The sequence below is a fragment of the Rattus rattus genome, chromosome 13 (assembly GCF_011064425.1).
Source record: "Rattus rattus isolate New Zealand chromosome 13, Rrattus_CSIRO_v1, whole genome shotgun sequence".
NCBI classification, from domain to species: Eukaryota; Metazoa; Chordata; class Mammalia; order Rodentia; family Muridae; genus Rattus; species Rattus rattus.
This window is the reverse complement of record NC_046166.1, coordinates 41381620-41395150: the sequence shown is the minus strand read 5'-3', so window position 1 is coordinate 41395150 and position 13531 is coordinate 41381620. Positions and strand designations below refer to the sequence as shown.

The window sequence follows — 13531 nt, the reverse complement described above, 5'->3', positions numbered from 1 at the left end:
AGCAATGAAGGGTGGGGGACGGAAGGTGGGGCTATGAGTCCAGGTGCCAACCAGGCTAGGGGTCCACCACACGTACCCTCTGGCCTTCGGCTCATTCCCATAGAATGTCAGCATCACAGAAGTAGAACTGAGTTACTGCACGGAGCTGTTGGTAAGAGGAGACACAGCACACTGTAGGTTCTTGGCTGTGAGGTGCAAGGTCAGTGTATTTTACCAGTCTCTGATCAGGACCTCCCATCTAGAGACTGTTAGAGCTCCTCCTTGTTTCTTCCAGGTGCTAATTGGAGCACACAGATAGTGCCTTTATTAATGTTCCCCCAACCCTTGCATGCCTGAACTGTCAGTTTACCGCACTGAGAGAAGGGCCAAGGCCACAGGAACTGAAGACGCGACTTCTGCCACCTCAGCCTAGACTGCTTAGCCGGGCAAGGCTGTCCCGCGGCCTGGTCAGTCTTCAAGCGGGCACTATCAGTACTTTTCTCTTCTCCCGGAGGCTTCTGTCACCTCTGGGAACCTTGTTAGTTTTTAAATCTGTTCTTTCAAAAAGCCTTTGAAACAGTTCCGCTGAGATATAATTTCACGGAGCCTGGGGGTGGAGCTCCACAGTGAAGTGCGTGTGCCATTTCCAGGATCTGTCGGAGCAGCCAAAGCTCGGGCAGTTAGTTAGTTCAGCAGTCTTTAAGGATGCCAGTGCTGGTGCCAAAGTTTGAAAACACTTTCAGCACCCAGAAAGGAACCCTTTACCTTCTCTTTCTCACCCACCTCCTGCCTGCTAGACTCCTAAGCAGCCAATATCATACCTTCACAACATACGTTCAGTATTTTATAACTTTTTATAGCCAAGTACTATTCCAGTGTATGGTTAGAACACATTGTGTGTAGCCATTCCTTCATTAATCGTCATTTGGGTGGTTTCAGCTTTTGGCTATTGTAAGTGTCCCTGCTTGTAGACACTTGCACGCAGGTTTCTGTGGTCATGTTTTCACTGGACCACAGGGCAGATTTACACTTTTTAGCTGGAGGATCTGGTCAGTAGCTTTCTAGAGCAGTGTCCACCCCTCCAGCAGCCAAAAGGCTCCTGTGTGCGGTATCCAGCACGCTGTTGTCTGCCCCTTTGGTTTTGACTGTCTTGGGAGACATGAAAACCTTACTTCTTGACCCCTTAGATTTTTGGACAAGCAAACACGTCAGTGAAGAGATGGCTGTTGGATTTTGCCTCCAAAAGGAAAGAGGCGGAGCTTCGCAGTGGCATCGTCAGAAACAACAGCCTGTGGGATAAACTCATCTTTCACAAGATACAGGTAGCAAATACACTCACTCCCCTCTCATATTTCTCATGGAAAGTGTGGGGTGTGTGTGTGTGTGTGTGTGTGTGTGTGTGTGTGTGTGTGTGAGAGAGAGAGAGAGAGAGGAGAGAGAGAGAGAGAGAGAGAGAGAGAGAGAGAGAGAGAGAGAGAGAGAGAGAGAGAGAGAGAGAGAGAGCACCTTGGTGGTTTAGGTAGGAAGACGGCAAGTTCAAGGCTAGCCTAGAAACTTAGCGAAACCCTCTTGCAAAACTTAGTGAAACTTCCTTGCAAAGTAAAAAGAGGGGTAGAGACACAGCTAGCTCAGCGGCAGACTGCTTGGGTAGCATGCCCACAGCCTTGAGGGATCAGTCAGTTAGACACACACACACTCATACACACATACACACACACACACACACACACACACACACACACACACACACACTCATACACACACATACACTCACTCATACACACGCACACACACTCACTCATACACACACACATGCACACACACTCACACACACACACCACCACACACACACTCACCAAACATATTCTCACACTCACCAAACATATTCTCACTCTCACCACACATACACTCACACACACACTCATCACACACACACCACACACACTCACATACACACATACACACACTCACATACACACACACTCACACACACACACACACACACACACTCACTCATACACACACTCTCAGGCACACATGGGGTTGGGAGTGGTATGAAGCCAAGAGAAAATAGCACATTTCTATACTGTCTGGCACCTGTCTCAGAGTTGAAGATTGGGCTACTAGGTGAGCCCTGTTCTCCAGCTATGGCTGAAGAAAGCAATGGCTAATCTAGATGGAAGGATCTGGGATGTTTCAGCTTCCTTCAGCTTTTCTAAAACAAATATGCCACTCGCAAGGGAAGGTTTTACGCCTGAAAATAGGAATGTGTAATAGCAGGTGCTGTCCCAAATGCCAAAAAGTAGCAGTTGCCACAAATCCGATCCCTACGACACCCAGCAGTGGAGTTGCTGGCTTAGTACCAAGTCTGCTGGGAGGAAATGTGCAGCTCTAGGGGAGATGGGCTTGGTCCTGGGTCCTGACATGAACTCTGTCCCACGCTGCCCATGCCAGCTGCTGGGAGGCTGGTTGACTGTGACACAGGGTCCCAAGCAAGTGTCTGACTGTGACACAGGGTCCCAAGCAAGTGTCTGACTGTGACACAGGGTCCCAGGCAAGTGTCTGACTGTGACACAGGGTCCCAGGCAAGTGTCTGACTGTGACACAGGGTCCCAAGCAAGTGTCTGACTGTGACACAGGGTCCCAGGCAAGTGTCTGACTGTGACACAGGGTCCCAAGCAAGTGTCTGACTGTGACACAGGGTCCAAAGCAAGTGTCTGCCAGAGGAGCTCCGACTTGTGCATGTGTAACCCTCACTTCTCTCTGTCTTCCAAGTCGAGCCTGGGTGGGAAAGTCCGGCTGATGATCACAGGGGCAGCCCCAGTGTCTGCCACAGTGCTGACGTTTCTGAGGGCGGCTCTCGGCTGTCAGGTGAGGCTGATCAATCACCTGATTATCCTGGGCTATGGGCTGATTCATTGATTGACAAAAATGTATGAGTGTTTTCATTTTACAACATGGTGTATGAATACGTGGAGTAATGGCTAAATTACTTCACATACTTGTCAATTTTGTGTGTGGTGAGAACACTTAGAAACAGCGCAGCCATTTGCAAGTAGAGGGTACGGTGATTTTACTCTGTGGTCCATGAGATCAGCCCCGAGCTCACTCGCTATCTGTATAGTAGATCACTTGACCTCAGTCCTCCTCCACGAACTTGTTCATCCAGCATTTCCCCAGGCCTCCCAGCCCCTCATCTAAACATGCCTTGGTTTGGTTGAAAGGTAGGTTAGCTCCAGATTTCCTAGAGGAATAAATTCGTATGTGTTTGACCCTAGGATAAGGCATGAGCCATGCCTCTGGAGCTTGGCTTCAGGGATGGGCTGGGTCATCAGAGATAAGCATACCACACATTGTTCTGAGAGGCTGGGGCTTGTGGTGACACTCAGGACAGGTGTGAGATGTCCTGGGTGAGCAGAACAGGGCTACTACAGGTGGATAGTGACCCATCCAGTGGAGGCTTTCCCTTCCCAGGCACAGGAAATCAAGTAGGAAAATAAATATGGAAGATGTTCATGGTGTGTATTGTGCTATCGAGCGTGCCTGCTAAACCGAAAGGTCAAAGATTTCAGAAGCTGGTTTTCCTCAGGAGTTAGTAAAACTTGGTTTCTTGTGCACTTCCTGCAAAGATATTGCTGTCCCTCATTAATAATGTCGTGTTTCTTGCTGACTAAGTTCTATGAAGGCTACGGACAGACCGAGTGCACCGCTGGCTGCTGCCTGAGCTTGCCTGGAGACTGGACAGCAGGTATGGTTGGCAGGAGAGCCATTTCCAGAGTCTCTCCAGTGGAGTTCGAGGTTGGGATGACTGGAAACTGATGCATTGTTGATTGGGTCTGTAACCGTGCACAGTAATGCATGCTATGTCTTGAGAAACTAGGCCTCAGGCAAGTAGTCCTGAGCTGCTGGGAAATGATTATGGTGCCCAGGGTGCTTAGGCTGTGACGCGTCTTGGGAGAAGGCGCCTCCTCCAGCAGCTTTGCCTGTGATTGAGCAGGGCCGCATTGTTCGCTGGTGTTTTTAACCCAGAAGTAGCATTGCAGGTGTATATGTGCCAGGCCAGCGGTTGAATCTGCTGATAGAAATGAACACAAGCCCTTTGTCTCTAGAAAACAGAGTAGGCGATACCCACAGAGGTTGTTGGACCTCTGCAGTGGATAAGGTCTGTAGGAAGGGTGTGTGATGGGCACCATGTGAGTGCTAACCCAGAGACACTTTGAGAACGTTAGAAGTTATAGATGCTGCTCAGAGAGCATTGTGCTGTGGAGGTCATAAAGCGCATCGCAAAGCTTTCTGCTTCTCTCTGTAGCTCTTTCGTAGGCTCCTCTGCACAGCAGTTGATAGCACCCCTGACCATGTGGCACATTATGAAACTGGTAACTGGTGACATAGACCCTAGCTAGCGTCTGTGCCTCGTGACGTGTCTGCAGGAGTCACTGCTGTCATCTGGAAGCATCTTTACACTTTGCCTTTAGAGTCAGGTTCCTCAGCAGCCAGAGAATTTAGAATAACAAGCTCTGTATGTCGAGATTATTAAAACAGTGAGCGTTATTACATATGTTATTTTTGTAATAGGAAAAGACACTGTGTCCTGATTTGCTTAGCTGCTGTGATAGATCACCATGATCAAAAGCAACTTGGGAAGGAAGGGATTTATTTCATCTTACTGCTCTCAGGTCATAAGCTACCCCTAAGTGGGGTCAGGACAGGAGCCCAAGGCAGGAAAGGAAGCAGAGTCACAGAGGAATACAAGCTGTCCATGGCTTGTTCAGCTGGGCCTGCCCACACCACTCATTAATCAAGCAGACGCCTCACAGAGTTGCTTACAGGGTCCCCCATCCCAGGTGACCTAGTTTGTGTCTGGTTGTCAAAAACTAACTAGCACACACCCAATCCTCTGACTCTTAGACAACAGAGTTAAATTGTCTGTGGTAATAATAGACTTAAGTGTAAAAACGTGCTCATCTAAAAACAATGGCTGTGTCAACCAGAGTCAAGGGGCATGTGAGAGAATAACCAGGGTGTGCAGAATGTGGACATTAAGAAGCTTGACACTGGGTGTGGTAGTGCAAGCCTATCCCAGCACTGGCCAGGTAGAGGCAGGAGGATCAGGACACCAAGGCCATCCTGAGCCATATAAGGAGTCGGAAAAATAAAAGGTTGTATGGGGGGGGGGGCTAATCCAATCATGGAATTGAGGTGACAGTTTGATTTAGAAGGCATAGCTCCAGGTGTCTGTAACCAACCTTCAGATCACTGGGCAAAGTTTAAATGTTGAAAATGTAGTCAAAGGTCTCAGAAATGGGAAAGGTCCTGAGTAGACATTTGGGTGAAAGAAGCCCTCTTAAATTATTTGCCAGGTTTTTTTGGGAGGGGGGAACTGTAATTACAAAAGCCAGAAATCCATAGCAGCATGACTGAGGAAGCATGTCCCCGAGGAAGCATGTCCATGAGGAAGCATGTCCCTGAGGAAGCATGTCCCTGAGGAACATGAGGAACATGAGGAAGCATGTCCCTGAGGAAGCATGTCCCTGAGGAACATGAGGAAGCATGTCCCTGAGGAAGCATGTCCCTGAGGAAGCACATGAGGAAGCATGTCCCTGAGGAAGCATGTCCCTGAGGAAGCATGTCCCTGAGGAAGCATGTCCATGAGGAAGCATGTCCATGAGGAAGCATGTCCCTGAGGAAGCATGTCCCTGAGGAAGCATGTCCCTGAGGAAGCATGTCCATGAGGAAGCATGTCCATGAGGAAGCATGTCCATGAGGAAGCATGTGAGGAAGCATGTCCATGAGGAAGCATGTCCCTGAGGAAGCATGTCCATGAGGAAGCATGTCCCTGAGGAAGCATGTCCCTGAGGAAGCATGTCCCTGAGGAAGCATGTCCCTGAGGAAGCATGTCCACACTAACCATGTTCTGGCCTCAGGCCATGGTACCGCACTTTAAATGGTTCTCTACTTTTATTGTAGGCCATGTTGGTGCCCCCATGCCTTGCAATTATATCAAGCTTGTAGATGTGGAAGATATGAATTACCAGGCTGCCAAGGGCGAGGGTGAGGTGAGTGAAGGTCTGTCTGTTGCTGGGCAGTAGCAGCTCCTGTGACAGCCGCTGTTAGGATCACAGTTCCGGATAGCACTCCGATATCAAATACAGATGGGGGATATACAGTGATATAGCTGTTAGGCCTGATTCTGTGGGAGAGCTTGGAGTCCAGCAGGTCAATTCAAAGGAACATTTATGCTCAACTCCCTAGGGAACTCCCTAGGGCTTGGAGGCAGGATACGTTAGTCCTTCCGTATGCTGGACAGTTAGGGATTTGGGACCAAGAACATGACACGAGAGCCCCAGTGAGACTTGGCTCCAGTCTGCTAATGGCCCTGCCTGGGCTGACTGGAAAGCCTAATTGTGCAAGTGATGTCATCTGAACTGAGGCTCGAATTACCCCTACTCCTGAGGTCAGGAAGGAAAGGAAGTGGGGGCACTGGAAATGCCTCTCAAGATCCTAAAGGGACTTTGGTAATTCCCAGTAGAGCAGGGGAGGGACTGGAGGCTTCCAGATAAACCACGCGTAGTTGTCTTGGGAATCACATGTTGTAAACCATCTCTTCCTAGGTGTGTGTGAAAGGGGCAAATGTGTTCAAAGGCTACTTGAAAGACCCAGCAAGAACAGCGGAAGCCCTAGATAAAGATGGTTGGTTACACACGGGGGACATTGGAAAATGGCTGCCAGTAAGTCAGCACCTCTCCTCTGGGCGAGTGCTTTTGTCTGCATGCAGGGAGGAACGTGTCCCCCTACTGCACAGCCTGTGACATTTGCACCCTGCCCCTCACCTTTGTGTCCTGCAGGAGACGTCCTTGGCACACACACTTGGTTAAAATGATGTTGACTTTACTGTAGCCCAATGCTTTTGTTCTGCTGCCTGATTGCTGCTTCCTCTCTAGCATCTTAAAAAAGAAAAATAAAAAAAAAACCCTATGGATTTTCACATCAGCAGTGCCTGGATTTGGGTGCTGGCGAGCACACGGTTTAATATGTATTGCGAGACTGACTCTTCCCAAAGTACTAAGGCACCTGCCTTCCCCTAAAAAGTGGGAAAGGCAGGGGAGATTTGGTCTTTGTCTGTGGAGCGCTATGACAAAGTAAGACATGATGTCCTGGCTGTCAGGGGACACATCACTTGGTGATCAGGATGTGTGTGTCCCCACTTCAGACAGGAGGTTAGACGAGAGATGAGTCTGATGCTAAATGGGGAAGTAGTCATCATATGGGCTCTGGGTCTCTCCCCGTAGGGCCAAGTGGCCCTAGGCAACTTCAGATACCTCGTACTGTGAGCGATGGTGGGGAACCAGTGTGGAGCTCACCCATCGCCCCTCCCTCTCTGATTCACAGAATGGCACCTTGAAGATTATCGACAGGAAAAAGCACATATTTAAACTAGCCCAAGGAGAGTACATAGCTCCAGAAAAGATCGAAAATATCTACCTGCGGAGCGAAGCCGTGGCCCAGGTGTTTGTCCATGGAGAAAGCTTGCAGGTAAGCTTGTCCAGGTTAGAGCTGCTGCTGGGCACTGTGGAGCGCCATGAGTCACGGACTTTTAAGGTGCTGGACAGCTAGGCATGGTGGAACACGCCCACAATCCCAGCACTTGGGAGGATGAGGGATCATGAGTTTGAGGCCAGCCTGGCTACTCAGGGATACCTTGTCTCTCAGGAGTTAAAACAAAAAGGTGATTGACAGTTTGAGTCAGTGCCATTGACCTTCATGTATGTGATCTAGACCCACTCTTGGGTTTTACTGTCTTGGCCTTTCCTATCCTCCAAAGTTGTTTTCTCTTCAGTTTCTGGATTTTAATTTTGACTCTAGTTAACTGATCTGGAATAGTAATGGGATAAAGTACTAGGGGTTTGATAGTATATTTCTAATTTAACTATGAGTGAAAATATTAATATTTATGGAATAATGTAGTTTTACATTGCTAAAGATTATTTTACATGTATGAATGTGTGTATGTCTGCACATGTGGTACCTGTGGAGGTCAGAGGAAATCACTGGACTCCCTGGTTGTGAGCCCCTGGGTGGGAGTTGAGAACCGAACCTGGGTCCTCTCTCCACCCCCAAGTTTTACATTTTTGTTTTGAGGCAGAATTTCTCTTTGTCATCCTGGCTGTCCAGGAACTTATTCTGTAGACCAGACTCCAACTCATAGAGATCCTCCTGCCTCAGCCTCCCACACACATGCTGGGATTAAAGGCATGCACATTTTCCATTTTTTTCTACTTTCTTTTACTGAAAATAGATGAAGGAAGGAAGGAAGGAAGGAAGGAAGGAAGGAAGGAAGGAAGGAAGGAAGGAAGGAAGGAAGGACAGGTGGGAATAAAACAAAAGCCTGAGTGTGGTGCTGCATGCCTTCATCCGAGACACTTGAGAGGCAGAAGCAGGCGGATCTCAGTCCCAGGCCAGACTGGTCTGCAGAGTGAGTTCCAGGCCAGCCAGGATGACACAGATTATGGCTTCCCCTCCCCCAGCTCCCCCTCCATCCTCCACACCTCTCTTCCCCTGTAAATCTGCACCTCTCTGTCTCTTGTTAGAAAACACACAGGCATCCAAAGACTGCTAATAAGGTAAGACCCTCAAACAGGCCACAGGACAGACTAGGACAAAGCAAGCAAACAGAAGGGGAAAGGGTTTCACAAACATGAAACAAGGAACCCCCAAGTATAGCTTGAGTTCGTTCTCTGTTGACCATGTGTGTATTGCTAGCTGTGCAGCCTGTCCTCAAGTGCAGCTTGTGCCCATGAACAAAACTAAGGTTTCCTTTGTGAGTGGTTATCAGTTGGAGTTAGCTTCAGAGTTAGGGACGGGGCTTGTGCCCCCCCCACCTCTCAGTGCCCTGGTTTGGACCAATGCAGACCCTGTGCCTACTGCCCCAGTCTGAGCATCCATCCTGATACGTCCGTAAGACCTTGTTCCCTTGGTGCCCGCCATCCCCTCTGCTTCTTACGGGATTTCCGCCTCCTCTTCTGAAGGATTCCCTGAGTCCTGAGGGGAGGGATTTGATGGAGACATTCCACTTAGAACTGAGTATTCCGGGGTCTCTCACTCTCTGAACATTGTCTGGCTGTGGGTCTCTGTATTTGTTCCCGTCGGCTGCAGGAGGACACTTCTCTGATGACGGCTGAGCAAAATGCCCGTCTATGACCATAACAGAATGCCACTAGAAGTCATTTTATTGCTAACCTGAGACCAGATAGGCCAGGGATCTAGGGGAAAGTTTCATAGTTTTAAACTTATTCAGCCTAAGCTTATCGATATTCATCCTGTCATTCTTTTGAGAAAATTATTTTGTAAGTCAAGCATATTCAATGTTGAAAATCAAAACTCGTATTCTAATTAAATATAAAATTCCCAGAAGTATACCCAGCCTCGCATGGTGGTGCACACTTGTAATCCTGCTTGGGAGGTAGAAATGAGAGGATCAGGAGTGTAAGGCCAGTCTCAGCCATGCAGCTAGTTCAAGGCTAGCCTGGACTACACGAGACCCTGATCTCAAAACAAACATCAAAAACAGCCAAGTAAAGAGGTACTAAAGTAAACAGAAACGAGATTTTTGTTAGATTCTGATTTTCAGTGACTGGTTATGTCTGACCTTCAGGGCTGAAAGCTCATCTGGGCTCAGGCAGCCCTGGGAAGGAAGGGGCGTGGCAGGAGTAGCATTCTGAGAGATAGCCTATGCTGCTGCCAGTTAATCCCACAGGCCGGTGCTGCAGGAAAATAAAACTGTCATGGTCCCTTGTCTGTCTTGTAGGCCTTTCTCATAGCCATTGTGGTACCCGATGTGGAGATCCTACCTTCCTGGGCAAAGAAGAGAGGATTTCAAGGGTCCTTTGAAGAACTGTGCAAGAACAAGGTGAGGCTCGCAAGTGTCCCAGCCACCCTTCAGCTCTCCACTCAGTACCTGTGGAGATGAGAGAGAATAACCTGATTTTGCTTACATTATTAGGATGTCAATAAAGCTATCCTGGAAGACATGGTGAAACTTGGGAAGAATGCTGGTTTGAAGCCATTCGAACAGGTATGGCGTTGCCCACGTGCATGCATTCAGTATAGAACAGAGTCTGACTTGATCTTTTTAAATATTTATTTATGTATTTGCATGTGTGCATGCATGATAGAAGAAGGCATCAGATCCCATTGTAGATGCTTGTGAGCCACCATGTGGTTGCTGGGAATTGAACTCAGAACTCAGGAAGACCAGCTAGTGCTCTTAACCCCTGAGCTATCCCTACAGCCCTGACTTGAAGATTTTTAATGAGTATATTTTGGAGGTTGAAGAGTGGACCTAAAGAAATACTAGGAATAGTTTGATGTAAAAGGATTTTTAAAGCTTTATTTTAAGGTGTGTGTGTGTGTGTGTGTGTGTGTGTGTGTGTGTGTGTGTGTGTGTGTGTGTGTGTGTGTGTGTGTGTGTGTGTGTGTTGGGGTTACTGACAGTTGTGAACTACCCACCTTGTGTTCTGGGAGTTGAGCCCCGAGTCTTCTGGAAGAGCAGGAAATGCTCTTAACTGCTGAGCCGTCTCTCCAGTGCCAGGGTTCTTACTCAGCCCACCACTTCTCTTTTCCCTGAGGTGACCACACATCCTCAATTCTGTCCTAAGGGACCCACATCCACTGCCTGAGAAAGCACCATGAAGTGTGAGGGTGGGTTGGCACCTTAGCAGTCTTCATCTCCTTTGAGAACGTCCTTTCTGTTTAGTCTTTTGAGGCGATGTCTGTGTGTCTGTCCTTGTGTCCTTTAACTCCCTTGTTTATTCGCAGGTCAAAGGCATTGCTGTGCACCCGGAATTATTTTCTATTGACAATGGCCTCCTGACTCCAACACTGAAGGCAAAAAGGCCAGAGCTGCGGAACTATTTCAGGTCACAGATAGATGAACTGTACTCCACCATCAAGATTTAACATGAGGAAGAATCCTTAGAGGAAATGGCGCACCTCCACAATCCTCCTCGTACCAATGGCCTTTGAGTTGGTAACTCTGCCTGCAGCGAGTGTGGGAAAGGAAATGCCATGCTGGACTTGTCCACAGGGTCTTACCATAGGGATAGCAGAGGGCACGGAACACTGCCTTACAGTCACCTGTGTTGTAGCCCATGATCCTGGGGATACACAGTTTCCAAAACGAGCCTTAAACATTGTAAAGGGGAACCCATAAAAGTGCTAAGTTATTTAAGACTTCTTCAACCAATAAGGTGGGTGTTAAAACTTCTGTCTCCTGTTTTTCTAACCAAGGGGTTAGGACTTACTCTTTCTGATACGTCTGCTGCTGGCTGCACACCCTGCAGCCGTCCGCTGCTCTGAAGAGTACAATACACTGGAAGAAAGCTACCCCTTTAAGAGCAACTGTCCAGGCTGAAGAAAGTCACAGTGGACCAGAGATTTTTCTTCTTAACCCCCTTCTCCCTTGTCCCTTTCCCTCACCACCTCACATGCAGTACATTTATGTGACCCTTCTGGTTTGTAAGGGTTCCAAAGGGTCCCTGTTGTGCCTGCTGGTAACCTCATGTTTCCAGTAAACTAAAGAACAGATCCTCCTCAGAACAATGCGGGTACCCAGTCTAAGAAAAGGAAAAAAAAAAAAAGGTGGCTCCTGCATTGAGCCAGCAACTTGCAGGCTCACACAGATGTCCTCAGACTCCGCTCCATCTCTGCTCCCTGCCCCCCTCCCATTCTTCCCAGGGGTTATGAGAAATCCTGCCTTAGACTCTGCAGTGAAGATGGTGTTCCGAAGAATGACCTGGATGGGCCATGCTCAACTGTGATTCCTCCCCCGCTGTCCACTCGCTCGTCGTGGAACCAGCCCATATCTGCAGCGGCCTCTGGGCTCCAAATGTGGTTTTCCTAGCAAATGCTAATGTGGTGATCAACTTGCTTTGTTTTCTTTCCCCTCCCAGTTAAACTCAGGCACAGCATGTCTTCAGAAGTATCTAGGCAGTTGGTATACATGGGTACTTATTAAAGTGGACAGTAATAAGTAAATGTCCTTATTATAAAACTACCTGATTTATGTGAAATGCATTTGATAAGCCAAAAATCTGGGGTGTAGAAATCTGGGGGAAAAAAAAATCATATCCTGGGATCAACTTCCCAAGGTATATTTTTTAAGTTAATTTGGGAAATGAACAGCATTTCACTTTGCCGCGAGTCTTGGCCACATTTGACCTATTTGAGCTGTTTATACATTTGAAGCCACTGTTGTTGGCTGTGTAACAGTGTGTGTATTCTTGAAGCACAACTGGGTTTGCACTAAAGAATCATCATTGTAATAACACTATTTGGTAGCCTAACTTCATTTTCGTATTCTTAACTGCACAGGAAGTCGATAATTTGTCACAACGGGGTTTTGAATGTTTGCTTTCAGTGTTGGCTATTTCTATGTTTTATAAACCAAAACAGAATTTCCAAAAACAATGAAGGAAACCAAAATAAATATTTCTGCATTTGGAGTGAGTGGAGAATGTCTTTGGAGTGCACTGTGACATTTGGGACAGCCAAAGTGTGCCCCTTGAGGAAGGACAGTCTCCTATGATCGACTGGGAACCCTTTATCACTCCCCACCCCCACCCCTGCTCTCTCTCCAGTCCAGTCCTTCTAGGACACTTCAAACACTGTCCATCACCTCTCTGCCAGCTCATCTGGTCACACCCCTCCCATGCTTCCAGGAAGAGCATCACAGTGTAGAATCTATACTATAGACGATAAGGGTCTCCTCACTCCCTTATCGTGGCGCTGACTTGCTTGAAAAGGCCAGGTCAGGAGACATGAGCTGCTGTGTCCGCAGTGATGTTGGGGTTAATTTCACTGTAGTAATTCTCTTTCTTGTGTACAGCAGCCTTTGTCCTTCCCTTACCCAGCCTGCTCCTTGTTACCAGGCGTTTATTAGCTCTCAATTTCTTTCAAGCCTGCTGTGTTTAATTCCACCACTGTGATTATTACAACACTGACCTCTTCACATTGGTGTTCATAAGGATTGGGGGGGAGATGTTATTTTGCTTTTAGGATGTGGGGAAGGAGAGAGAGAGAGAGAGAGAGAGAGAGAGAGAGAGAGAGAGAGAGAGAGAGAGGAGAGACAAAGACAGACAGAGAGACAGAGCGAGACTATATGGGTTCTCACTAACCCTAGGCTGGTCTCGAACTCACTCTGTAGCCAAAGGATTCTTCCTGCTTCAGCTTCCTGAATAGCAGGAAGTACAGGCCTTCGACACCTTTCTGTCCTTTCAGATTGATGGTTGGTTAGTTTGTGTCTGTCCTCCCAAGCTCAGGTGTGTATATCTGACACAGCTTGTTCCCCTTTCTGTTGCTGTAACACGGTATCAGAAACAGGGTAGTTTGTAAAGAGTTAAGGTTATTTAGCTTACAGTTCTAGAACCTGAAAACAAGCAGCCACCATCTTAACTTATTTATGTAAGCAGTTGTGGATTTAAAGACATCAATCGTGTACCAGCATCCGAGTAGGCACCATCTAGCTGACAGGCACACTCCGCAGAGTCCCAAGGTG

The 13531-nt window shown here is 47.8% G+C and overlaps 1 protein-coding gene across 1 annotated transcript in view; it reads left to right on the top strand.

Annotated features, from left to right (window-relative positions):
- Positions 1-12483, top strand: part of Acsl1 (acyl-CoA synthetase long chain family member 1) — a 66115-nt gene extending 53632 nt beyond the window's left edge. Inside the window, exons 13-21 of the mRNA XM_032918427.1 lie at positions 1167-1301; positions 2755-2850; positions 3655-3727; positions 5947-6035; positions 6591-6707; positions 7369-7512; positions 9785-9886; positions 9980-10051; positions 10795-12483. Of these exons, the coding sequence (XP_032774318.1) occupies positions 1167-1301; positions 2755-2850; positions 3655-3727; positions 5947-6035; positions 6591-6707; positions 7369-7512; positions 9785-9886; positions 9980-10051; positions 10795-10935 (969 nt within the window). The 3' untranslated portion in view covers positions 10936-12483. The remainder of the gene's footprint in view (positions 1-1166; positions 1302-2754; positions 2851-3654; positions 3728-5946; positions 6036-6590; positions 6708-7368; positions 7513-9784; positions 9887-9979; positions 10052-10794) is intronic.
- The last annotated feature ends 1048 nt before the right edge of the window (positions 12484-13531 follow it).